The 27,128-nt window shown below is 42.3% G+C and overlaps 1 protein-coding gene across 18 annotated transcripts in view; it reads right to left on the bottom strand.

The window, feature by feature from the left end:
• Positions 1 to 9,049: 9,049 nt before the first annotated feature.
• The window catches only part of LOC127573072 (muscleblind-like protein 3), a 188,138-nt gene continuing 170,059 nt past the window's right edge, over positions 9,050 to 27,128 (bottom strand). For all 18 annotated transcript variants that reach the window (XR_007956747.1, XM_052020896.1, XM_052020891.1 and 15 more), the window contains one exon: positions 9,050 to 14,434. Coding sequence is in view for 2 of the 18 variants with exons in the window: in XM_052020903.1 (XP_051876863.1) it covers positions 14,417 to 14,434 (18 nt within the window). In the remaining 16 variants the exon portion in view is untranslated. The remainder of the gene's footprint in view (positions 14,435 to 27,128) is intronic.

The raw sequence follows: 27,128 nt of genomic DNA, 5'->3' as shown, positions 1-27,128 counted from the left end.
CAATTGTACTCACATCTACCACTTCCTCTGGCAGCTTGTTCTATTTACTCACCACCCTCTGTGTGAAAAACTTGCCCCTCATGTCCCCTTTAAACCCTTCCATCTCACCTTAAACCTATGCCCTCTACTTTTAGATTCCCCTATCTTGAGAAAAAGTCTGTGACCACCTTATCTATGTCTGTCATGATTTTATAAACCACTATCAGGTCACCCCTCAGTCTCCTACATTCCAAGGAAAACATTCTTAGCCTATCTCCAGGTCCTGAAGAAGGGTCCTGACCAGAAATGTTCACCGCCTGCTTTTCTCCACAGATCCTCCAGCATCATTGTGTTTTTCATCTAGATTCCAGCATCTGCAGTCCTTTGGTTCTCTATTATTCCCAGCCTATCCAGTGTCTCCTCATAATTCAAGCCCTCCAGTCCTGGCAACATCCTTGAGAATCTTTTCTGAACCCTCTCTAGCTTAATCACATTCTTCCTATAGCATGGTGACTGGAACTGCACACAATATTCCTGGTACAACCTCAACAACATCATGCACAGCTGTAACATGACATCCCAATAGTACTGCAAGTGGTGCTGCTGTCTCACAGCTTCAGAGACCAAGGTTTGATGCTGACCTCAGGTTCTGTCTGTGTGAATTTTGCACACCCTCCCTGTGACTGCGTGGGTTTCCCCCATATCCCAAAGACATGTGGGTTGGTAGGTTAATTGGCTGCTTGTAATTTGCCCCAAGTGTGGTGGTGAGTGTTAGAATTTAGGGGAAGTTGGTGAGAACAAAAACAAAACTGCAGATGCTGGAAATCTAAAATAAAAACAGAAAATGCTGGAAATACTCAGCAGGTCTGGCTGCAGAACTGATCTGACAAAGGGTCATCAACCTGAAACAGTTACTCTGTTTCTCTTCCCCCAGATGTAGCCTGATGTTGGTCAATTAAAACTGGAGGCAGAACTAGTAAATAGTTTAGCTAATAAAACACTTGGTTTGCAAGTAATCGTTGAACCATATGAAAGTGCATCGATGTCATGAATATCTTCTGCAGATCTTCTCCCAAAAAACTTAACTGTAAAGTACAGTGCTATGAAATTGTATGAAATGTTTTGCTGAAGAATATTAGATTGAATCAATATTTATGAGGAAGTCACGCTACTGAACACCAATAAAGAATTATCACAGTGTGCTCAGCAATAGGTTTTTGGGTTTCCAGAAGAAACATTTGTTCACTTCCTTTTTAATTTGAAGGACAACAGCAATTTATCCAAATTTTTGTCTCTGCATTGGATTACAGAGCAGATACAACCAACAACGTTTCTCCTTTGATGGAATGGACTTGTATTTCATTATTTGCACACATATTCAGATTCCAATGAATGTATTTTCCTTGGTTACTTATTACACCCCAGAATGAGGCCATTCTGTTGAAAGTACACTGACATGGTTTGATACAGCAATCCGAATGTATAGAATGTCAGAATCTGCAGAGAGTAATGGACCAGTACATCACAGGCACATCCATCCCCACCATCAAAAGTATCTACATGAGGCACTCCCTCAAGAAGGCAACATTGATCATCAAAGATCCGGCCATGCCATTTTCTCTCAGCTACCATCAGGTAGGGGGTACAGAAGCCTGAAATCCCACACCACCAGGTTCAAGAGCAGTTACTTTCCTTCAACCATTTGGTTCTTGAACCAACCTGCACAACCCTCATCGCTACCTCAGCATAACAAGACTATGACAACTTAGACCACTTTTTGCTACAATGAACTTCATTTTTTTTGTTCCAGGAGACACAAGAAATTCTGCAGATGCTGGAATTTGGAGCAATATACGAAAAGTGCTGGAGGAACTCAGCAGGTCAGGCAGCATCTATGGAGGGAAATAAACATGTCAGTATGGGAGTGAGATGTGGAATTGAAGTGGGTGGCTATCGGGAGGTCCCAGCTGTTGTGGCGGATGGAGCAAAGGTGCTCGATGAAGCGGTCATCCAATCTGCATCAGGTCTCACCGATGTACAGGAGGCCGCACTGGGAGCACCAGATGCAATAAATGACACCCCTGGACTCACAGGTGAAGCGTTGCCTCACCTGGAAGGATTTTCTGGGACCCTGAATAGTGGTGAGGGAGGAGGTGTAGGGACAGGGGTAGCACTTGGTGCGGTTGCAGGCAATATTGCTGGGGGGGGGTTATCAGTGGGGAGGGATGAGTGGACAAGGGAGTCGCAGAGAGAGTGGTCCCTTCGGAAAGTGGAGAGAGAGGGTGAGCTGAAGATGATCCTGGTGGTAGGATCCCATTGGAGATGGCGGAAGTTGCAGAGAATAATGTGTTGGATGCAGAGGCTTGTGGGGTGGTAGGTGAAGACAAGGGAAACCCTGTCACAGTTATGTCGGGGGGGCGAGGGGTGAGGGCAGATGTGCGGGAAATGGAGGAGATACGGGTAAGGGCAGCATTGATGGTGATGGAAGGGAAACCCTGGTCACTGAAAAAGGAGGATTCGAAGTCCATGGTGAAAATAAGGTGGTCAGGGCCGGGGAACTGTGAGGTCTCTGGAGGCGATGAGGTCAGTGATAGTGGCCTTTTTTTGTTTTAATTGTGTTCTTTCTTGTATAATTGTGTATAATTTATGTTCAATTTATGTTTTTCTTATGAATGTTGTGTCTCTAATGTATGTGCCTGTGATGCTACTGGAAGTAAGTTTATATTTCACCCGTGCATAGATGTACTTGTGCATATAACTTTTGACTTTGTCATTCAACCCATTGGGTCCAGACTGCACCAGCACTCAGGATCAAACCCAGATCATTGGCGCAGTGAGGCAGTGGCTCTATCTGCTGGTCCCACAGAACATAGAACAGTACAGCACAGTACAGGCCCTTTGGCCCACAATGTTGTGCCAACATTTTATCTTGCTCTAAGACGTATCTAACCCTTCCTTCCCACATAGCTCCCCATTTCTCTATCATTCATGTGTCTATCTAAGAGTCTCTTAAATGTCCCTAATGTATCTACCCCACAACCTCTGCCAGCAGTGCGTTCCATGCACCTAACACTCTCTGTGTAAAAAACTTACCCCTGACATCCCCTTATACCTTCCTCCAATCACCTTAAAATTATGTCCCCTCATATTGGCCATTGTCACCCTGGGTAGAAGTCTCTGACTATCCACTCGATCTATGCCTCTTATCATCTTGTACACCTCTATCAAGTCACCTCTCATCCTCCTTCCCTCCAAAGAGAAAAGCCCGAGCTCACTCAATTTAGTTGATTAATTCAATCTCACTCCTGTCATGGGCTATGCAGAGGATGCTGAGACTTTGAGAAGATGAGCTCTAGCTGACCCGCTTTTGCATCAGGTTGGGCTCCACAATTGGACAGCCAACTTGGTTCTATGTCACACAGTGTGATGTGCTGTGACATTGCTAACAGCAACACTCAGAATCTTGTGTGCAGGAGTCCACGAACAAAGCAAAGAAAAAAATAGAGACACAAGAAATTGCAGATGTTGGGATCTGGAGCAAAAAACAAGATGCTGGAGGAACTCAGCGGGTCAGGCAGCATCTTTAGAGGGAAATGGACCGTCGATATTTCAGGTCAAGACCCTTCATCAGGACTGCAAGATAGAGGGGAGATGTCCAGTATAAACTGGTGAGGGGAAGGAGTAGAGCAAGAACTGGCAGGTGATAGGTGGATCCAGGTAAGGAGGGATGATAGGCAGATGGACGAAGAGTGAAAATAATGACGAGGCTGGGAGGTGATAGGTGGAGGCAACAAAGGGCTGCAGATGATGGAGTGTCATAGGAGATGAAGGTGGGGCATGGAATTGAGTGAAGGAGTTGGGGAGGGCAGGTGGGGACAGTGGGGGAGAGGACCCAGTGGGAGGTGTCTGTGGGTGATGGACAGATGGAGTGGGTGGAGGAGGGTAAAGAAACTGGGTAATGGAGGCTGGGGTGAGTGTAGGAAGAACTGGGTAGATCAGGAGGAGAGATTAAAAGGACAAATTGGGAGCCGTTTACCTAAAATTGGAAAAAAATAGGTGGCTTGATGTTATAGTCTGTCTATCTCTCTACAATTCTTTTTCTCTTGAAGTTTGTAGGTTCAAACCTCTCTCCAGGACTTCTGTTTTATAATCCAGGTGAACCGTTATTCATCTCTCTGATAACAACATCAAACTAGACAGAGTACTATTATTGTCCGCTGGACCTTGTTGGATGTAATGTATCTGTTGCATTTCCCTCTCTAATGCATCACTTTGAGACTTCATGACGATTTGAGAAATGCTTGTAGAATCTGTGGGGAGCTGGTGAGAATGTGGAGAGAATAAAAAAATAAGATTAGTGTAACTATGTGGTCGATGGTCAGTGCACACTCAGTAGGCCGAAGGGCCTGTTTTCATGCTGTATCTCTCAATGACCCAAGGACTCTACTGATGTGCAAAATCTTCCTTCCTTTAGGAAAAGAGCAACTTGCATTTATTTAGCATTTTTCTTAACAATGTAGCAAAATGCCTCACTGCCAATTCACGCCCTCCCCAGTTACAACTGCCTGACTTATGGATACACACAAGTTCCCATAAATATTATTAAATTCAAACAAGAACCAGTCTTGACAAAAAAAACCTGTTTACATGTAACCTCCCTACAGTCATCAGACACCAGTGTCTCTTTGGAACACAGGCTGCCAGTTTCACTGTGGGAGGCCACTGAAGAGAGTTGCTTTGGAAATTGACAAGGAATTACTTCTATTGATATCTGTGCAATGATACTCTACTAAACAATGTAACATCCACTGATAATGCAAAGCCATCGAAACTAGCCATTGATTGTGGGAGCTACTGATTCTATACCAATGTATCTGGGCAGGGGAAGACAATAAATAAATGTTCATGTTAATTGGCCCTCATCAACATCATTTATTACAATACTGTGGAGGTATGGTTACCATATTGAGTGATTTTGTGTATCTTCTGACTTATGGACAAAATTGACTTGCGGACACCTGTAAAAATGGAACCAGTTTGTAACCTGGGGATGATCTGTAAAGTGTTGCTAATGTATTGTGGAAAAAGTATGATAAAAACCAAGAGTTGGATCATAAAGGGAAAGTTTTTGACAGCAGATGAGCCAATACCTTTCTGAAATCAGGGTAATTCTTTAATTGTGTCAAACTGCAACAGGACAATATAATTCTGAACTATGGAGCTGAGATTGTTGAATACAGTGTTGGTCAGGCCACTTCAGAGGGTTGTTGAAGGTTTGGGACCAGGAGAGATGGGGCAGGGGTAATCTGCAGACTCCTTCTCCAAAGGACATTTGCAAAGCAGTTAGAATTGTCCAAAAATCTGATAGCCAATTGGCAGAGCAAGTAGAGCTGCTGTCACTCAGCTCCAGAGGCCCAGGTTCAATCCTGACATTGGGCATTCTCTGTGTGGAATTTGCACAATCTCCTTGTGACTGCTTAAGGTTTCCCCCAGTGTTCCAGATTTCCTCCCGTATCTCAAAGGTGAGTGGGTTGGTAGATTCATTGGCTGCTGTAAATTGCTCCTTGGGTGAGTGGTAGAATCTGGGGTTGAGGGGAACGTAGGGGAAAAAATGCGCTAAGTGCAAGTGGGTACCTGATTGCCAAAATGGACTCAGTGAGACGTAGGCCCTGTTTCAGTGTAGTATGACTCTATGAGCTCCATCTTTATGATAATTTTAGCAGCTTTATTTTATTTCCTATGTTTTAGATTAAATTAAAATTTTTGAACTGCTGTAGTGTCAGCGATGGTGCTGTGATGAACATTAGGAAAGTTGAAGACCTCTGAATTGGAATGGAGCAGGTATCCTGATGACTCCACGGTCACTGAAAGTGGACTGGCTGTGTGCACTAACCATTCAAATGTGACCCGTCCTTCATGATTTACCAATCTGCCCTCAGGATTGGCTAGGCTACTTGATGCAGAAAATCTGAAAGAAGATTTAAATGGACCTCGGGGGTGGGGGCAGAGGATATCGAGATCGGGCGGCATTTTTGTATAGATAGTAAGAGCTCTGGAGACCTGGGTTTAATCCTGACCTCAGGTGCTGTCTGTGTGTTTGCACACTTTCCCTCTGATCAAGTGGGTTATGCTTGGGTGCTCCGATTTCCTCCCACACCCCAAAGACATGCAGGTTGGTGGGTTAATTGGCTGCTGTACATTGCCAACATGCAGGTCAGTGAGGAGTAGAATCTGGGGGAATTCATGGGAATGTGTGGAGAATAAGTTACAGGGGAAATTAGCAGGAGAGTGAGATTATTTTGAATGCTAGCAAACTCAGTGGGTTGAATGGCTTCCAGCACTATCATAAGGAAGATTGGAAGTCTGATAGAGTTATAGGGGCTGGAGAAGGTTTCAGAGATATGGAGGGGTTAGAAAATCAGTACAAGAACATTAGATGGGAGGAGTTGTCCTGTCAGGAGCCTTTGCAAGTGGACACAGGACTGTGGGGAGGCTGGGCTTTAGTTTGAGATGCAAGGGTAGGAGAAGTGGTGCAATATAATTGTGTAGTGAGCAGAATGTGAGAGCCCAGTAAGGAGTGTGTTGGAATAGATGAGTACAAGGGAAATAAATATACATGGATGAGAAACTCAGCACAGCTTAGATCTTAGAGATGTGCTAGGTGTGAATCTCTTCTTGGTGTCAAGTACAAGACAGAGACAGTGACTGTCTGGTCCAATGTCAGACAGTTGCCAGGGAGATTGTTGGAATTGGTGTCTGGGGAATATGGTTACTGGTGGGCACCAATCCAGTACTTCAATAAAAAATTCCTGTTCACCCAGTATTGGATGTTGACCAAGCTTCTGACGATGTGTGTATCACTGAGATTTAAGAAGCCAACTCAACAAGCAACTAGGAAGGCAAATAGTACATTGGACATTCTTGTAAGAGGATTTGGATTCAAGAGCAGAGACACCTTACTTTAATTATATGGGACCCTGGTCAGACCACACCTGGAATATTGTGTACAGGTCCAGTCTCTCTATGTAAAGAAGGATATACTTACCACAGAGGGAATGCAGTGAAGTTTCATCAGACCGATTCCTGGGATGTGGGGTTGTTATATGAGGGATTGAGCAGACTAGGCTTGTACTCTTCAAAATTTGCAAAAATGAAAGATCTCATTGAAAAGTACAAAATTCTTACAGGATTTGCTATGGTAAATGCAGGATTAATACCTCCTCTGACTGATGTGTCTGGAACCAGGGGCACAGTCTCAAAATAAGGGGACCAACCACTCAGAAGTGTCTTCACCAAGACGGTAGCAAAGCTCTGGAATTACCTACCCAGCAGGGCTGAGGCTCAGTCCCAGAGTATCTTCAAGACAGAGATCGATAGGTTTTTGAACATTACGGATATCAAGGGACATAGTGCAGGAAACCAGTGATGAGGTAAAGAATTAGCTGCGACCTTACTGATTGATGGACCAAGGCACAAGAGACCAAATGGCCTACCCACACATCTCTGAAACACAGGACAGCATGGTGAATAGAACTGCTGGTCACTAGCATTTACATGGAACCTGAGGTTGTGATTTCAGACATGGTTCCCTGAAAGTGGCATCACAGGTAGACAGGATGGTGAAGAAGGCTTCTGGCATGCTGGCCTTTATCAGTCAAGGCACTGAGCATAGAAGTTGAGATTTTATTTTGCACTTGTACAACATGTTGGTGAGGCTGCAATTGGGATATAGAGTTCAATTTTGGTCACCCTGCTATTGGAGAGATGCCATTAAGCTGGAAAAAGTGCAGAGGAGATTTACAAGGATGTTGTTGGGACTTGAGGGACTGAGTTATGGAGAGAGGTTGAGCAGGCTAGGACTTTATTCACTGGAGTGTAGGAGAATGAGGGGTGATCTTATAGAGGCATATAAAATCATGAGGGACTTAGATAGGGTGAATGCGCACAGTCTTTTTCCCAGGGTTGGGGAATCAAGAACTAGAGCACATAGGTTTAAGGTGAGAGGGGAGAGATTTAGCAGGAAACTGAGGGGCAACTTCTTCACTCAGAGGGTGGTCAGTATATGGAATGACCAGCCAGAGGAAGTGGTTGAGGCAGGTGCATTAACATTTAAAAGGTACTTGGACAGGTACATAGATAGGAAAGGTTGAGAGGGGTATGGGCCAAACGCGGGCAAATGGGACTTGGTTAGTTAGGAATCTTGGTAGGCATGAATCAGTTGGGCTGAATAGCCTGTTTCTGTGCTCTATGACATTATGAACGTTAATAAATGTAGCAGGAAGATGGGAGGGGACCAAGGCTAGATCTTGGTATGTAACCTGGTGGCAGTGGGAAGAGAAGCAGCTGATTTCACTGGGCTATGGTTGTTTAATAATAACTCCAGCAGGATAAGTGGGAAGCCACTAGAATGGGACATTGTGGTCTAGATTACAGACAGATCAATGAGGTTGAAAAGTGATAGGTTACGCAGCTCGCTGTCACAGAGGGTACTATTATCTGGTACAGCCATTGTCAGAGGGGAAGAAACCTGAAGGGAAGGACCTAAATATAAAGTTGTGGAAAAATGGGCAGGAATGAGAGAGACAGCATTCACGGATTTGGGAAGGGAGGATGAGGGTAGGGTGATAAAGAGACTGATGGTGATGTCAGATTTATCGGGGAGAGGACAGCACATGAGGACTGGGGATTGCCCACAATATTGCCAATAACGAGGAAGGAAAGGCTTGCAAAGACAATAAAGATCAATGCATTTTTTAAAGCTGCTCTGATCAGTTTCTCAGCTGTTTAATGTTCAGCATGAGATGAATATTTAATGCTAGACACTTCCAATAACCATGGAGGAGTGCTAAATGTCTTTGAGCAACTAAATGGTGAGTCTGGCACCATGTTGGAAGGTCAGCCTCGGTAGGAAGATGTATCTCCTTCACACTGAGATCGGTGTGGTGAAATTTGACTTTACAGTGGTTGTCGTTAGTGTCTGCAGACTAGTGTGGGTACAAGACGATGCATAGACTTGCCATTTGGTTCACTCTGATGTCAGTGAGAGTAAAATTAATTTACAGACAGCTAACCATTTTAAGCACTTTATTTTTTTAAAAGGTCAGAAATTAATCAATGGCAAAAGGTAAAATACTGAAATATGTAGCATACAGCACATTTTATCTAAAGCACATACAAGCACTATAGCGAGCTAATCTGGCAGCAATCTAAAGAGAAAAGAAATTCAAAGCTACTGTCTTGCTTGTAGCAGTTGAGGGAATGAACAGCTTCAACTTCTGTGCGATTTGGGGACCTTTGCTTTGAAGGGGAAATATTACATTCACAGCAAGGTGTGAGTCAGTTCATGTGATCTGGGCTGTGAAACGTGGGGAGGAGTGGTATTAAATAAAGTGCGAGGTTGTAGTCACATTCCGACCCGTCACAGAAACAACCTTTCTTTCTCTCTCTCTCTCTCTCTCTCTCTCTCTCTCTCTCTCTCACACACACACACACACACACACACACACACACACACACGCACACACACATATATCAGAAATTTCAAATAAATTGGAGTTTCAGATGCAAAACAAAAAAGTCCCTCTGGCGCAGGATAAAAGTGACAAATGCGCCTTAAATGAACAACCGCACAGGTTCCCCTTTACAGATGCTCACGGTGACCCTGGAACAGAGTCTCTCATCCCTCAGCTGCTACCAAAAAGCAGCCATGGCAACAAAATCAGGCTTCCACCGTCAGAGTGCGTCTGTGTACAGTATTGTAGAACTTGGACCTTTCAGATCAGTGTAACATGACTTGTTTTGTTTTCTGTTTATTTTGTGTGATGATGGCTAATTTCTCTTTGTTTTACAGTTTAGAGTATTTCAACAGTAGGATAATATCAGGCTGCTGAGGGCTTGGTTTCAGCCTCTCGAACCGTTCATTACACAGTAAAGCTATGGCAGAACTACAAAGCTTTTCTTAACAGCACAGCGCCGTCATGCTTGCGGATAAGTGTTTATAGCAAAAACCATTCCTCCTTTCCTTTATTTTCCCCCAAACCTTTAGCAATGCCAAACTTATTTACCGTAACAAACTTTCCCGTATTTAACACAATCCTTTTTTTATTCAAAATAAGATCTGAATTTTTTCTTTCAATAACTATGTACATAAGTGCAAAAAAAAGATGTGTCACACACAATCACACACTAACAGGTCAAATCAGTTAAACTGCAGCAATCTCAGATTTTTCAGATTTTTTTTACAACACCATACCACACTTTCTAGTTATAAAACCCGGTTCTACCTCAATGTGTTGTAAACCTCCTTGACTGAGAAATAAAATGTACAGACACAGATTCAGGTCATGTACGTTTTGAGTGGAACTTTGGGTATTCAAGATAGTCAAAGGATATCATTTATCTTCGCCTGAGTGTGTCTAACTGTACCTTTTTTAAGTTCATGCCGATGTACATTTTTTTAAAATTACAAGTGAAAATTCACAAATAATTTATACAAAGGTAGCCATGTTGTAGTTTTGTTGCCATAGCAACAACTCAATATCATAATTAGTTAACAATGAATCTATCATTGTAAGAGTTACATACAAAGTTAATTTTGTTCTAAAATGTAAACTACATAAACTAGGTATGTATTGTATTAAATTTTTACCATATCCCAGTGAAGGTTAGCATTAAAATAAATGACTTTTAATGAATTAATAAATGTTTTCAAATAGAAATGTTAAAACCAAACTTCTTTTAACAGTCCCTCAGATTTAAATTGTTAGTTCCTAACTGACTGCAATTAAAACTAAGCAATCAACGTAAAAAGTCAAGAAACTACAGCAATCAGGGTTAGAAAGTGAAAAATTTAGATTTGAGTCTTATCACTGATACTATATTGTGTGCTGTTATGTACTTACATTGAGATTATTGGCTCAAACTTCTAAAGATTATATCATTTTAAACCATTATAGCATCTAAGGCCTATAACAGGCACACAGTTTAATTATGTCATTATCTTGCTGATCCTTCTGAGAGGAATGGAACTTTTCTCCATAGATGTTTCATTCTCAGCATACATTACTGTGAAACACACAAGAGTGAAGTAATTTAGTACTATACAGTCCTGTCAGATTCACCAACAGTCGCAGCAAACTACATGAACTAAAATTCCCAAGTAGTTAATGGAACATATGGCTGGTAACAATGACTTTCCCAATTAATATAACCATTTCAGTGGCTTCAAAGCACTATTCTAATTACTGTCATTAACCTAGCTTTGTGGTGCGCTTGTGGTGAAGGTTAATATCTTTATCCAGTCTATCTAGAAAATTCCCTGTTTCTGTCCTCGACCCTCTTCTTCCCATTTTTCCTTGTGTGACCCGTTTTATCCAAGACTCAGGATTTCTTGCATATCATTTGCATAAGGCTGAGAGAACTAAACAAAAGAAAAACAAAACTCTGGATAATGTGAAAGAGATGTTTCAGTGATAGGTGACTTGAAAGTCAATGGGGACTGAAACTAATGGTAACTCGCACCAGAGAACAGCCCATCCATTTATGTGATACAAAGAAATGATTCCTTGAAGCAGGAACTTTTTATTTAGAGTCACTTTCAGACAATGTGACTATAATGAAGAATGTACATGAGCTAATGACTTTTATAGTCTAGCGACTTCCTTTTTTTTATTTAAATCACTGGAATAACTGATTGCACATTTAATATTGTTTTTCTTAGTAGTGCGGCTTTAAAAGTGGCATTTTTTTGCACATTTTCCTTTTTATTTGGCGACACTAGTGACTTGAACTTATGTTCCTTTTAAATCTCTCTTTTTGTAATCTGCCAGCGATATTAAAACATCTGTGGCATCTCACGAAACTACTCTAAGTATCTCCATAGTCCTTATTAACGAGAACCTCTGGCCTTCCTTTTTTTGAGACGATAAGTTATTTAAATTTCCAAATTTACATCCTCCTGCATTTGGGCTGGGGAATTGGCAGTGTGAATGAAGGTTTGATAGTTTTATGTACAAGCCAGTTCAAAGGATTGTTCTTTATATAATATTCAATTAAGAGATGTGGTTGTCGCTGGCAAGACCAGCATTTATTACCAAATGCTATATGCCCTTGAGGAAGTGATGTTGATCCACACATTTAAAGTGTGTGTGATTAATCTGGTGGGGAGTTTCGGGATTTGTCCCAATGACAATGTTCAAAACAGGATAGGGTGTGATTGGGAGGGGAACATGCAGTTGATGGTGTTCCCATTGCTCCTGCTGCCCTTGTCCTTCTGAGTTTGATGGTGCACTCTGCAGCCACCGTGCGTCGTTGGAGAGAGTTAATGTTTCGGGTGGTGGATGGGGAGCCAATAGTGGATAGTGTTGAGCTTTTTAAGTGTGGGAGCAAACTCACCCAGGGAAAGTCTTTCCCATTAGCCTCTCAACTTATGATTGGTAGTTGGTGGAAAGGCTTTGGAGAGTCAGATGAGAAGTTGCTCAGTGAACACTGCTCTATTTTTGTAGCCATTGTTTTTATTTGGGGTAGCCCTAGTAAAGGTGACCCCCTCCCCTCCAGGACATTTATGGGTCAGATTTGGTAATGAGCGTTGAATGTGTAGGGGAGGTGGTTAGATGTTGGACATGCCTGGCACTTGTGTGGTTTGAATGTTACTTGCTGGTTATCAACCCAAGCCTGAATTTTCCATTGGAATTAATGAACTTGTTCCAGTTACCTACTTCTTAACATTCAGACAGCACCTTCCTCCTCCCTGTATTAATACACTAGTAAAACCACTGGTTTACATTTGCAGTAGTGATCCAAAATAGGTTTTGCACATACCCGACTTTTAATGGCGTTGCCTTGGACATTACACAATGTAACAGGACTTGGCCTAGTTAACCCAGATACATGGATCACAAGGAAGGACCAAAATGGAGAGCACGTGAATTGCCTCAGCCAGTGTCAGTTTTATCTGACTCCGGATGGGTCCACTGCCTCACTGGCTTCCAGATCTTTACACGTGTTAACCTAGGTCTTTCCCAACAGCTCTCCAACTCACCCAATAAAGCAGAAGAATGTGGAGCATCCATTATAATTGAAATCCCATTACTGCGCACTGTTTATTATTCCTGCACTCCTAGCCAATGCCGTCAAAGCATGTGTAGGGCCCAAGGCAGCCAGGTGAAAACTCTCCTCTAGGGTCTATCACAGTGAAAAACAACTCCCCATACCTCGATGGCAAATCACGGAAATGATTGGGCCAAGTTATTTTGTTTTAGCTTCAAAGAACCAGGGCCCTTTTTAATCATGTCAGTACACGACATTCATTCAGGCTAGTGACACTCACCTGGCTCTCTCTGAGGCACTGGAACACAATGAAAAGGAAGTAGTTCTGACCAGCTATATAATGAGTTTATACACAAACACATGCAAGGCTATTCCACAATAGCCAGGCCTATTTCATCACAACAGTTCAGGAGGAAAAACAGGACGAAAATGTTTGCAATAGAAAGCATGCCATTAGCAGAAATGCCAGTCTTTTCTCTGATGTTGGCTGTTACAATGACTCGTCAACATTACAGATTGACCAGCGCATATCTGCCACTCAAATATCAGTTGAATTGTTTTTTAATATGTCCACACAGATAGTACTAATATAAGTTGTTGTAAGATTTTGAACAAAGTATTTATATGGTTGAGTACTGCACAATGTCCCTGATCATAACTAGCTAATGTGTAGTAGTGAAGCATGCATCAATATTTACACTGAAAATATTGCTATACAAAACATGTCCATTAAATCTGGCTGTACTATAAGTTTATAAAATTTGATGTTACGTAGACAAGGCATAATTGGAAAGGGGATACACAGATAAAGGCAGGCTCACTCTCTAGTTCAATTATTTTTGTCCTGTTTCTCAATGACATTCATTTTTTTCTTTGTAATAAGGACTTAAAAGGGAACATGATCAAATAGGAGGCTATTGAGGAATATGTTCCACGAAAGACATTTCCTTAAAAACAAAACTATTTTTTTTATTCTGATGTAAACTTAACATTCAGTTAAGATAACACTCTTACATAAAAATTGAGACGGATAAACAATTTCCATTGATAATATACATTAAACCAACAGTCTTCATACGTTGAAAATGCTTTTCACTATTAACATGAATTGATTATAAATGTGTTACAGCAATGAGATATAAGAAGTAGTATACCTCATTTAATTACTACACATACGTAGTGTCTAACAGGAGTAAGTAAATATACTTGACATTTTTATAGTGCTTTTGTTTTTCTTCTTGACATTCCCATCATTTTGGTTTTGGTTAGCATGTAGGCTGTGGTAGGCTTACTGTGGAGGTGGTAGGAGGGAAGTGATGGGAGTATGTACAGAAAGGCCATGTGCAGCTCCCAGAGGAGATGTTCTGGTACTCCACCAGATTGCTGTTCATTATTTCAGCCTGACGTCCTACAATACAAGTGAAAGGAAGAAGCAGGGTTAGAGAGCACAGAGCAGACGTCCATACTGCTGCCTTAACATGTTGTTCAATGTAACATTAGACTCAAGCCTGATACTTCACACTGTAAATTGCATAATGTTTCACAGGCAAATTTATCAATAAATCACAAATAACTTACCATCTTCTCAACTCAGCCATTCACAGTTAAAACCTACCGATGTGGGTAATACCTGAGTCATCTGATTTTAGTAGGTTTGGGGAGCATTGTTTTTAATTAATAATAACAACAAGGTTTAGTTTAGTTTGTGTATACTAGGTATATAGCAGTTAGCATCAGAATACCGGGACAGGGATCATCATGTGGGATTAGACCATGCACACTTGACTCCATGTGGCACTGGATGGAGAAGGGAGCAGGGAGGAGAGATATAACCTCTTCAGCTGGGATGGGGTGGGGTGGTCAGCATGTTTGACAAGCAGAGGCAATGGAAGGGAAAAACTCAGGAGGTGTTTATCCAGGGCCAAGTGCCAGGGACCTGGGTGCAGAGTCCATGTAAAGAGTTCGATGACCTTGACCAAGGTCAAGGTTGGTGAATGAATCTTCATGGGGATATGCCACTACCTGCAGAGCTCACTTACACACTAGTGTCCCACAGTCCCTACGCTCACCAGCCAACAGTCTGGGTCCATGCCTGACATCCATGAGTTCTACTGCATCCCTGGCACTATTGGCCCACCCGCCTCACACTTACTTTTAAGAACATAATAAGAACATAAGCGATAGGAGCAGGAGTAGGCCACCTGGTCCGTCGAGCCTACTCCGTCATTCAATAAGATCATGGCTGATCTGGTCGTGGACTCAGATCCATCCACCTGCCTTTTCCCCATAACCCTTAATTTCCCTACTATGCAAAAATCTATCAAACTTTGTCTTAAATATAATTAATGAGGTAGCCTCCACTGCTTCCCTGGGCAGAGAGTAGTGAATCCACTGATTCACTACTCTCTGGGAAAAGCAATTTCTCTTCATCTCCCTCTTAAATCTACTCCCCCGAATCTTGAGACTATGTCCCCTAGTTCTCGTCTCACCTACCAGTGGAAACAACCTTCCTGCCTCTATCTTATCTATCCTTTTCATAATTTTATATGTTTCTATATGATCCCCTCTCCTTCTTCTGAACTCCAGCGAGTTTAGTCCCAGGTGACTCGATCTCTCCTAATAGGCTCATCTCTGGAATCAACCTGGTGAACCTTCTCTGCACTGCCTCCAAAGCCAGTATATCTTTCCTCAAATAAGGAAAGCAGGACTGCACGCAGTACTCCAGATGTGGCCTCACCAGTACCTTGTACAGTTGCAGCATAACCTCTCTGTTCTTAAGTTCAATCCCCCTAGCAATGAAGGCCAACACTCCATTTGCCTTCTTGATAATCTGTTACACCTGCAAACCAATCTTTTGTGATTCATGCACCAGCACTCCCATGTCCCTCTGCACAACAACATGCTGCAGTCTTTCACCATTTATATAATAATCTGATCTTCTACCTTTCCTTCCAAAGTGGATGACCTTGCATTTACCAACATTGTACTCCATCTGCCAGACCCTTGCCCACTCACTTAAACTATCTATGTCTCTCTGCAGACTCTCTGCATCTTTTGCACAATTTGCTTTTCCACTCAATTTAGTGTCATCAGCAAACTTAGATACGCTACATTCTGTCCCTTCTTCCAAATCGTTAATGTACATCGTGAACAGTTGTGGGCCCAGCACTGACCCCTGCGGAACTCTGCTCACCGCTGGTTGCCAACCAGAGAAACACCCATTTATCCCAACTCTCTGCCTTCTGTTGGTTAACCAATCCTCTGTCCATGCTAATACATTACCCCTAACTCCATGCATCCTTATCTTATGGATGTCTTTTATGCTGCACCTTATCGAATGCCTTCTGGAAATCCAAGTATACAACAGCCACCTGTTCCCCTCAATCCACAGCACTCATTATACCCTCCAAAGCTTGCATACTCTGCACTCAAAGTCATTGCAAGGCACTCACTGACACACTCAGTCTCACTGGGTGAGGTGGTGCCTGATCACCACCAACAACTGCTAACCGGCAAGGGGTGGGGTGAAGGGGACTACACATCACTTAACTCACTGGGAAGGCACATTCCAGCCTTGGCAAAGAGCACACCCAGTGGTGGGACTGATCCTACTCAAGTCCGCACATCCGATCCTGCTTCTCGCATCCCACTTTCCTCTGATTCTATAGTATCTTATGGAGTTGAAAGGTGATACCTTCAAACTTTGACCCTTTCATCTCACCATAACCCTGACTGTGCCTTCTCTTCTTTTAGATGGTCCAGAACTGTGAGTTGGCCCGGGCAATCAGCAAGATCAATCAGAGGGCCCAAACACACTCCATGGTACAATCCATCCCTTCCAGCCACCAGTCAGGGGTTCACCAATGATCGCAGAGGTGGGATCATCAAGTGGTGCATCAACAGGCAGGAGTGGCCTGGAGCATTGCTTCACGTTGAGTGCAGTGTGGCACCAGGTTTGGGCTGCATGGAGTCCATTCTGCTCAAGGCTGAAGTGGTAGGCAAAAAACAGGGAGCCATCCATACACATTGGGTGGTGGCTGATAGCTCAACTTCCATAGGAACATCAGCAGAGAACATGAGTGGTGTAGGGGGGTGCTCACCCTGTTGACATATGGTTTTGGGCAAATCATAGTTCAAGAAGGCCAGTCTGTATTCCAGTAGTTTATTGCTGGAGCACTCCCACTTTAGGGAGCTGGTGGAGCCACCACCTCACAGTTCCAGTGACCCTGGTTCAATCCTGATCCCTGGTGTTGTCCATTTGTGGAGTTTGTATGTTCTCCCTGTGACCCCATAGGTCTTCTCTGAGTGCTCCGATTTACCCCCACATCCCAAAGATGTGCGGATCCATAGGTTAATCGTCCATTGTAAATTGCCCCTAAAGTGTAGGTGAGTGGTAGAATCTGAGAAGAGTTGATGAGAATGAGGGGAGAAATCACTGGGTTTACCTGACACCCACATCTGGAAACAAGTGGATACTAGGGTTGGAGACAAAATCCTAGCTCCTTGTACATCACTCCCTATCAGCTCCATGAGTTCAATGTCACGAGAACAAGTGATACTTCATTGGAACCAGAACTTCCCAAATCAATCAGGAACAAACACAGTAGCTGTTGATGTGCCCTTTAAACAGTGCAGGATCTCACTCCTGCAAAACATTTGATGGGCCACCAACAATTTGTCCTGGACCAGTCATGTGGATGCTCTGGCCCAGAAAGCACACCAATGCTTCTAGTTCCTCAGAAGGCTAAAGAAATTTGGTATGTCCCCAATGACCCTCACCAATTTTTACAGATGTACCATTGAAAACAACCTACCCAGGTGCATCACAGCTTGGTATGGCATCTGCTCTGCCCAGACCACTGGAAGTTGCAGAGAGTTGTGAACGTAGCCCAGTCCATTACAAAAATTAGCCTCCTCTCCACCGACTTTCTCTACATTTTTCCCTGCCTTGGGAGAGCAGCCAACATAATCAAGGACCTCTCCCATCCTTGTCATTGTCTCTCCTCCCCCGTCCCATTGGGCAGAAAATACAAAAGCTTGAGAACGTGTACCACCAGTCACAATGACAGCTTCTATCCCGCTGTTATAAGACTCTTGAACTGACCTCTTGTACACTAACATAAGAACTCTTGATCTCCCAATCTATCTCATCGTGACCCTTGCACCTTATTTGTCTACCTGCACTGCACTTTCTCTGCAGCACTACGTTCTACATTCTGATTTCCTTTTACAACCTCAATATACTTATGTATGGAATGATCTGTCTAGGTGGCATGCAAACAAAAGCTTTTTACTGTATCTTGGTAAATATGACAATAATAAACCAATCCAATTCAATGTGTGTTCAACACAACATTCACTGCATCACTGAGCTCAGATTTAACATGCTGGCAATAACCTGGATGCTGTTTCACATTATTCTGAGTCTCCACTGTGTGCTCTGGGTAGGTGAGAACATCACATGCATGAGCCCCCTTCCCAACTATTGTGGCAAGCATGGCTCATGCTACCATCGTGCATCGCATTCCAAGTTGGAGACAAACTGACATCCAAACAACATCTACAGCAGATCCAAATGATATGGCCCTTATAGATCTATACAGCACAGAAAACAGGCCCTTCGGCCAAACCAAGTTGTCTATCTGAGCTAGTTCCATTTGTCTGTATCTGGCCATATCCCTCTAAACTTTTCCTATCCATGTATCTGTTCAAATGTCCTCTAAATGTTGTAATTGTACCCATCTCTACCACTTCCTCTGGCAGCTTGTTCTATATACCTTCCACCTTTTGTGTGAAAAAGTTGCCCCTCAGCTCCCTTTTAAATCTTTCCCCTCTCACTTTAAATCTATTCCCTCTAGATTTGGACTCCCCTACCCTGAGAAAAAGACCATGGATATTCACCTTATCAATGCCTCTCATGATTTTATAACCTCTATAGAGTCCCACCTCAGCCTCGTTCACTCCAAGGAAAAAGTCTTAGCCCATCCAGCCTCTTCTGGCAATATCCCATAAATCTTTTTTATATCCATCAACACTAACAGTAAACTTTTTCCATTACATTTATATTGTGATTTCACCTATGTAGTGAAGATATCTCTGTGTCACTTTTAGTGAAGGGACATGATGACAGTGTGTGAGTATTTTTTTATCATGAAGGCAGATGTAGAGGATTACAGTGGAAATATTAAACCTTTACGATATGGGTATTCTGCTCCCATCACCTGCTGCCTTTTAATCCATCTAAAGTCAGTGTTGGAAGACATTGGTACAGCTGTACAAGATGTTGGCAAGACCACAGCTGGAATATTGTGTGCAGTTCTGGTCGCTATACCACAAGAAGGATGTGATTAAGCTAGAGATGGTGCAGAAAAGATTCACTAGGATGTTGCTGGGACTGGAGGGCTTGAGTTATAAGGAGAGACTGGATAAGCTGGGTCTTTTTTCCCTGAAGCATAGGGAGTTGAGGGGTCACCTTATAGAGGTGTATAAAGTCATGAGGGGCCTTGAGAAGGTGGATGGCCACAATCTTTTTCCCAGCATAGTGGAGTGTAAAATGAGAAGGTTTAGGTTTAAGGTGAGAGGGGAAAGATTTAAACGGGAAATGAGGGGCAAGTTTTTCACACAGAGGTTGGTAGGTATATGGATCAAGTTGCCAGGGGAAGTGGTAGAGGCTGGTACAATTGCAATGTTTAAAAGACCTTTGGACAGGTACATGGATATGAAAGGTTAAGAGGGATATGGGCCAAATGCAGGCAAATGGGATTTGCGTAAATAGGCATCTTGTTCAGCATGGACAAGTTGGGCTGAAGAGCCAGTTTCCATGCAGTATAACTCTATGCATCTACTTATTTTCATGCGGATGTTATTTGCCATGTATCATAAAAAGCCTGAGTGTCGTGTGAGTATTGTTGCCTGCAGATATTATCTCAGAAGCTGTGATCATCAGAAAATATCGTCTGGAGAAAGATCACTGATGAAGAAGTCTGGTCCAAGACACTGACATAATTAACTCCTCCTGAAGCTGAGGTGATTGTTGATCAATAACCGCAACACCCTCCTTGGTGCTAGATATAATTCCAGCTAGCAGAGAGTTCCTCCCTTCATTCCCACTGACAACAATTTGACCAGTGCTTCTTTAAGTCACACCTGGTCAAGAGCAGCCACTCTTACCTCATCACTGGAATTCAGCCTAATTGTCCATGATTGGGACCAAATTCTACTTGGGTCTGTTGCCAAGTTGTTCTGGTAAAACCCAAACCGAGCCTTAGTGAGTAGAATATCAGTGGAAAAGTGTCACTTGGTACACCTTCCATCATTTTACGGAATAGTGCCTAACGTCTATTTAGACAGGCACTTGAATAGGCAAGGCATAGAAGGATATGGACATAATGCAGGCAAATGAGATTAATGTAGATAGGCAAAAAGGTTGGTATGGATATGGTTTCTGTGCTGTATGACATTATGACTAGTAGAGCGGCTATGTTGCTGGACTAATCAGAGTTTTGGATATCAAGGTCCACAATGGCAAATTAATAAATTTGGTATAAATCTGATAGTTTCTGTATTGCAAAACAAACAAATGTGAAAGCTTGTTAGATTGTAGTCAAAAACCAACTCATTCACCAATGTCCTTCAAGTAAAAGGGCATGTAATCTCTAAACAACTTGGCCTATATAACTTCAATCCATTATGTAGATGGCAGTTAATGTGCCCTGAAGTGGAGTAACTACAGTTAATCTGCTCATTACATGACAAAAGGTGGGTATATGGAACAAGCTGCCAGAGGTAGTGGTAGAGGTGGGTACAATTACTTTTAAAAGACATTTGGACAGGTACATGGTTAGGAAAGGTTTAGAGGGATATGGGCCAAATGCAGGCAAATGGGACTAGCTCAGGAAGACACCTTGGTCAGCATGGATAAATTGGGATAATTCTATGACTCAATGACTCTAGATACATGATACAGCCTGTGTAGGAAACTACATGCCAATATCATTTGGTGGAACTACATAATGACTGCATATAGATTAATTATATGATACTACCTACATGCGGAGTGACCATTTACTGTCTGTATGTTGGGTAACTACATGGTGCAGTATGTAGAATAGGTGGCTTCATAATACCTGTACATATTTGAACTGCAATATAAATCCTGCCCACAGAATAATGACATGTTATCACACATAAAGGGCAGCTACACACTCCCACCTGTGTACAGCTTAGAGGCATGTTGATGTATTCATATGGGTTGAACTATACAACAGAGTTTGTATATGAAACAAGCACACAATGCCACCTCAGTATTGTTTGTGCATGGGATAACTACATGAACCCATCTCTTATTTATTAGTTCAGGAGATACAGGTATCACAGGCAAAGCCAGCATTCATTGCTCATGTTTAACCACCCTTAAGAAGGAGGTAGGAGGTGTGGTGAAGGTAGTTGTGAACTGCAGTTAAGCAGGGAGTTCCAGGAATTTGATCCAACATAAATGATGGAATGACAATATATTTTCAAGTCAAAGATGAGGGGATATTTAGGAAGACAAAGTGAAAGGAAAAAGGAAATAGTGCAAGCATTGACATGGGTAACAATAGCCAGAATGCATTGGGAATTGGCAGAGTGTACAAGTACATGGGTGCACCAGCAAATAGATTCAGACCTAGGAAAAATTATAAGATAAAACTGAAGGTTCTTTATCTGAATGAATGCACCCAACAAGATAGATGAGTTGATAACACAAGAAGAAATAAATGGATATGAGCTGACGGTCACTATCGTGACATGGTTGCAAGGCGACCAAAGCTGGGAACTGAATATTCAGGGTATTTGACATTTTGGAAAGAGATGCAGAAAGGAAAAGGAGGCTGGGTAGTTGTGTTAATGAAGGCTGAGGTTGCTGCAGTGGTGAAAAATGATGCTGGATCAGAAAGTAAAGATGTAGAAGCAATTTAGGTGGAGAGAAGGATATGCCGTTGAATGAAAAGATTGACTGGACTGTGACTAAATTTGTTGAAGGTACAAAGATAAGTGGGTTATCAAGCTATGAGGAAGACGTAAAGAGCTTGCATGGGGATATTGACTGATTAAGTGAGTGGACAACTTTTGGCAGATGGAGTATAATGAAGGAAAATACGAGGTTGTCCTCTTTAGAAGAATGAAAAAGCAAATTATTCTTCAAATAGAGCAAGTTTACACATTATTGCACAATAAAGGGACCTAGGGCTCATAGTATATGAAAAACAAAGTTAGATTGCAGGTGCAACAAGTAGCTAAGAAAACTAATGGGTCTTGAATACAAGAGGTATAGAATATAAAAGTAGGGAAGTTTAGATGCAACTTTACTGGACACTCATAAAGTCATAGAATTATACAGCACGGAAACAGGCCCTTCAGCCCAACTTGTCGATGCTGACCAAAGCATCCACACCTGGGGTGCTCTGTACAGTTTTGGCTTTCATATTGAAGGAGCAATGTGCTTGCATTGGAGGCAGTGCAGAGAAGGTTCACTGGGTTGATTCCTGAAATAAAGGGGTTGATGTATGAAGAGAGGTTGGGCAGGAGTTTAGAAGAATGAGAGATGATGTTATTGAAATATATATGATTCTTAGGGGGATTGAGATGGTGGGTGCTGAGAGGATGTTTCCTCAGTGGGGGTATCTAGAACCAGGGGGCAGATTCTCAAAATCAGGTGTCTCCCATTTTGGATGGAGGTGAGGAGGAATTTCTTCTCTCAAAAGGGCTGTGAATCTTTGGAATTCTCTGCCTCGGAGTGTTGTCAAGGTTTGTGGGGGGGGGGGGAGTGGGGTGGGGGAGTCACTGAGTCACTGAATATATTCAAGGGGGAGGTTGACAGACATTTGAACTACAAGATAGTCTAGGAGTATGGGGAGTGCGCAGGAGTGATGTTGAGGCCAATCTTGGATCAGGCATGGGTGAGGGGGGGGGGGCCAATGGACCTACTCCTGCTCCTGTTTTTATGTTCCTGTGTTACGTAAACTATACTCCCATACCTGTCCAATTGTCTTCTGAAAACCTTGACTGATTCTCTTTTCCATCTCCCCTTCAGGCTAAAAGGTCCAGATCATAACAGTTCCCAGTGTAAAAAAAGTTTCCCTTCACTTCTGCATTAAATTTTTTGCCCAAAATTTAAAATGTAGTCCTTATGCTAGTTCCATAAACCTTCTGCTATTGGGAACAGCTTCTCCCTATTTACTCTCTATCAGTCAGTCATGACTTTTCCACCTCTATCCAACCACCATTCAAGCGTCTACTGTACCAGAACCAATCCAGCTTCTCCAATCTAACATTATAGCTGAACTCCATTACCCTGGGACCATCACAGTAAATATCTTCTGCAAGCTTTTTTGGACCTTCACATTCTTTAAATTGGACAACCATAATTAAGTACAATGCACAACTGAGAATAAACTGATGAGCTGCTTGGCATATACTTCCACCCATTTTTGAACAAGGGCATTACATTTGCCATTTCCAATCCATTGGCATGTCCCCTGCATGTAGGAAGGATTGGAAGGTTAAGACAAACCCTTCAGTACAGGAGTAAGGAAGTCATGTCGCAGCTATATAAAACTTGAAGTATTGTGCAATTCTGGTTGGCTCATTACAGGAAGGACGTGAAGGCTTTGGAGGGGGTACTGAAGAGGTTTACCAGGATGCTGCCCTGATTAGAGGGTATGGGCTAAAAGGAGACATTGGACAAACGTGGGTTGTTTTCTCTGGAGCGTCAGAGGCTGAGGAAAGACCTGATAGAAGTTTATAAAATTATGAGAGGCATAGATAGGGTAGACAGTCAGAACCTTTTTCCCAGGGTAGAAATGTCAAATACTAGAGGACATGCTTTTAAAATGAGAGAAGGAAAGTTTAAAGGAGATGTGTGGGGCAAGCTTTTTTACACAGAGACTGGTAAGTACCTGGTACAGGCAGCCAGGGGTAGAAGATACAATAGTGGTGTTTAGGAGGCTTTTAGATAGACACATGAATATGCAGGCAATGGAGGGATATGGATCGTGTGCAGGCAGAAGGGATTTAGTTTAATTCGGCATCATATTCAGCACAGACATGGTGGGCTGAAGGGTTTGTTCCTGTGCTGTTCTATGTTCTATCCCAAACATGTGCAGGTTGTTAGGTTAATTGGTTGCTGTAGATTGCCTGTAGTGTGCAAGGAAGTAAGAAAAGCTGGGGGAAGTTGAAGGGAGAATAAAATGTGTTCGGGTAGGACTAGGGTAGCATTGGGTGCTTGATTGTTGGCCTGAACTCAGTGGGCTGAAGGTCCTGTGTCTACGTGTATCTTTCTATGACTCACTCCTTATTGTACAAAGGAAGATGGTTGTGATTATTCTGGATTCAGTCCTAGGATATTGCTTCAGGAGTTCCTCAGGATAGAGTTCAACTACTTCAGCTGCTCCTTCAAGGACACTCCCTGCATTGTAAGTAAGTGTTGCAATGTGCAGCGAGACTGAGATAACATTCAGGCAACCGCTGATAAGTTTCTGCACACAAACATCAAGCAATGATTATTTCCTTGAACACTTAAAGGGGTCAACGTTTAACATTGCCAGGGCCATTCTCCTCCCAACTGTAAACCACCATGAGTCTGTCCTGTGTTGCAAAAGGTCATGTCAGGGATAATGGTGGAGTAGGCTGGGGTGTTGGTTAACATGTATGGTTCTCCCTGTGCTTAGAAGTGGGATGGCTTTCTTCATTTTGGTACATGCCCAAATGTTTGGAGGATGATTATTGAAAAGCTGATTGGAATTTCGCTCAGCTGCTAATCTATTGCCTGCCTTGAAGTTAGGTAACCTGATTAAACACAGGGCATCTGCAATATTCTACCTATATACCCTGTGCAGAAGATAATCACATGATTATAGATTCATAGAGTTATACAGCATGAAAACAGGCCCTTCAACCCAACTCGTCCATGCCGAGCAAGATGCCTATCTATGCTATCTAAATCTAAGTCTAAGCATCTACCTGCATTTGAACCATGTCGCTCTAAACCTTTCCTATCCATGTAGCTGTCCAAATGTTTTTTAAACATTTTAATTGTTACAGCTTCTACTGCTTCCTCTGGCAGCTCGTTCCATATACCCACCTCCCTCTGTGTGAAAGACTTGCTCCTCAAATGCATATTTATATCTGCAAATGCGTTAATCGGAATCAGTGGACAACAGGGGAAAAAAATGGCACGTAATATATTCCATTGTTTTTTTCAGTAACTTTAACATTAAAACATCCCACATATCTCATATATCCAAAATACCTTTCAAAATAATTATCAAAGAAAAACTGCCACTGGGCCACATAGAACAACATTAGATGAAAGTTTGTTTAAAATTTGACAGGGGAAGTTAAGGGGCTGAAGTTTAATGGAATCATCGTCCATCCTATCCATCCCATTCACCTTACTTCTTTCTGAGCAACATCTTCTCTTTCACACCTCCATTAACTGCCCCCTAATTCTTCCACACACCAACAGCACCAGGGAGCATTTATACTGGCCAGTGAACCTACCAACACATCTTTGCGATGTGGGAGCAAATTGAACCATCAGAAGGAACATGCAGACAAAACCTGGGGTCAGGATTGAACCAGGATCACTGGAGCTGTGAGGCAGCTGCGCTACCTGCTGGAACACAGCGCCACAAGTGTGAAGTCCAAGATGTCCAGGGTTTGGGATCACTTTGCTATTGAAACACTTTATATTTTTTTTCTCCTGGCCATTGATTTGATTAACTCACTTTATATTTGCCTGCACCAGAATGAATCACAAATAATGTGCTTAAGCAAGGGATCAACCTTGGCTCATTGCTGGCAATTTGGCCCTTGGTCATAAGTTTGCCGATTCAAACTTCCTGCAAGCTCACAACTTAATCTGGCGCTCTCAGTGTAGTACTGAGGGAGTGCAGCAACATCAGAGGTTCCGCCATTTAGATTATATGTTAAACTGAACCCCTGTCTTTTTCTTTATTTGTTTACTGGCTACAGTGGTATTTACTGCTCATCTCAATTTGGCCCTGAACCAAGATGTTTTCTAGTTGCAAAATTTCAGTAGCTCTGAGATCATCATCACTGATACCAGGTTGAGCAAGTTCCCTTTGTTGGCTTGGCCAATATTTAAATCTCAAATAATATCACTGAAAATAATTTACTTCATTAGATGTGGGATCTTTCTATACACACTTTGGCAGCTGCATCTCTTGTGTTAACAGAGGCTACCTTTCGAAGCACTTAATTGCATATAAAGCACTTATGGGCATCCTGAAAGTTGCAAAAGGTGGTATATTGATGTAAACATTTTTTTATCTTTAGCTAAGGATAGAAAAATATTATTGAAGTGTGAGATAATTACACAACTGAATAATTGAGTCCTTCTGGCTTTGAACAATGAAGTAGCCAATACAGAAAGATAGGCAAAGTTAATGTTCTGGTTGAAGGCCCTTCATTGGAAGTGCCTGATCTGCTGAGTGTTTCCAGAGAGTTTTATTTCAGATTTCCAGAAAATGAATTTCATCTTTTTTTTTGATTTTCAATAAAGCACCCTTATTGGGTAAATTAATTATTACATAATACAGGAAATCACAATGCCAGTTTAAGCTTTGAAACAAGAGGGGTGATACTCTGGAAGCAGGAAGAGGTGTTGCAAACATGAATTCAATTTCATTGCTCAAGAACAAAATAGGGTAAATTTTCAAAGTTGTGGAGCAGATGGAAGGAATCATCTGATATTTACTTCCACTGATTATTTTTGTTTCTCTTTAATTCATGGTTATTTAATTTTGAATGACAAGAGAAATTAACATTCCAGCCTTTTGTTCCTTTGTCTTAACAACTACAGAAACACATCTACAGATCAGAGAGTAGTGACAGTGCCAGTGATGTTTTCATAATGCATTGAACCACACCCTGTACTGCTTTAGACAAAAACAGAAAATGCTCAGTGGGTGAGGCAGCATCCGTGGAAAGAGAAACAGAGTTAATGTTTCAGGTTGAAGACCCTTCTTCATGTTCTGATGAAACGTTGGCTCTGTTTCTCTCTACATAGATGCCGCCTGACCGCTGAGTGTTTCAAGCAT

The sequence above is a fragment of the Pristis pectinata genome, chromosome 8, assembly GCF_009764475.1.
Source record: "Pristis pectinata isolate sPriPec2 chromosome 8, sPriPec2.1.pri, whole genome shotgun sequence".
NCBI lineage: Eukaryota > Metazoa > Chordata > Chondrichthyes > Rhinopristiformes > Pristidae > Pristis > Pristis pectinata.
Note: the sequence above shows the minus strand (reverse complement) of the source record. Positions and strands in the feature narration are given on the sequence as shown.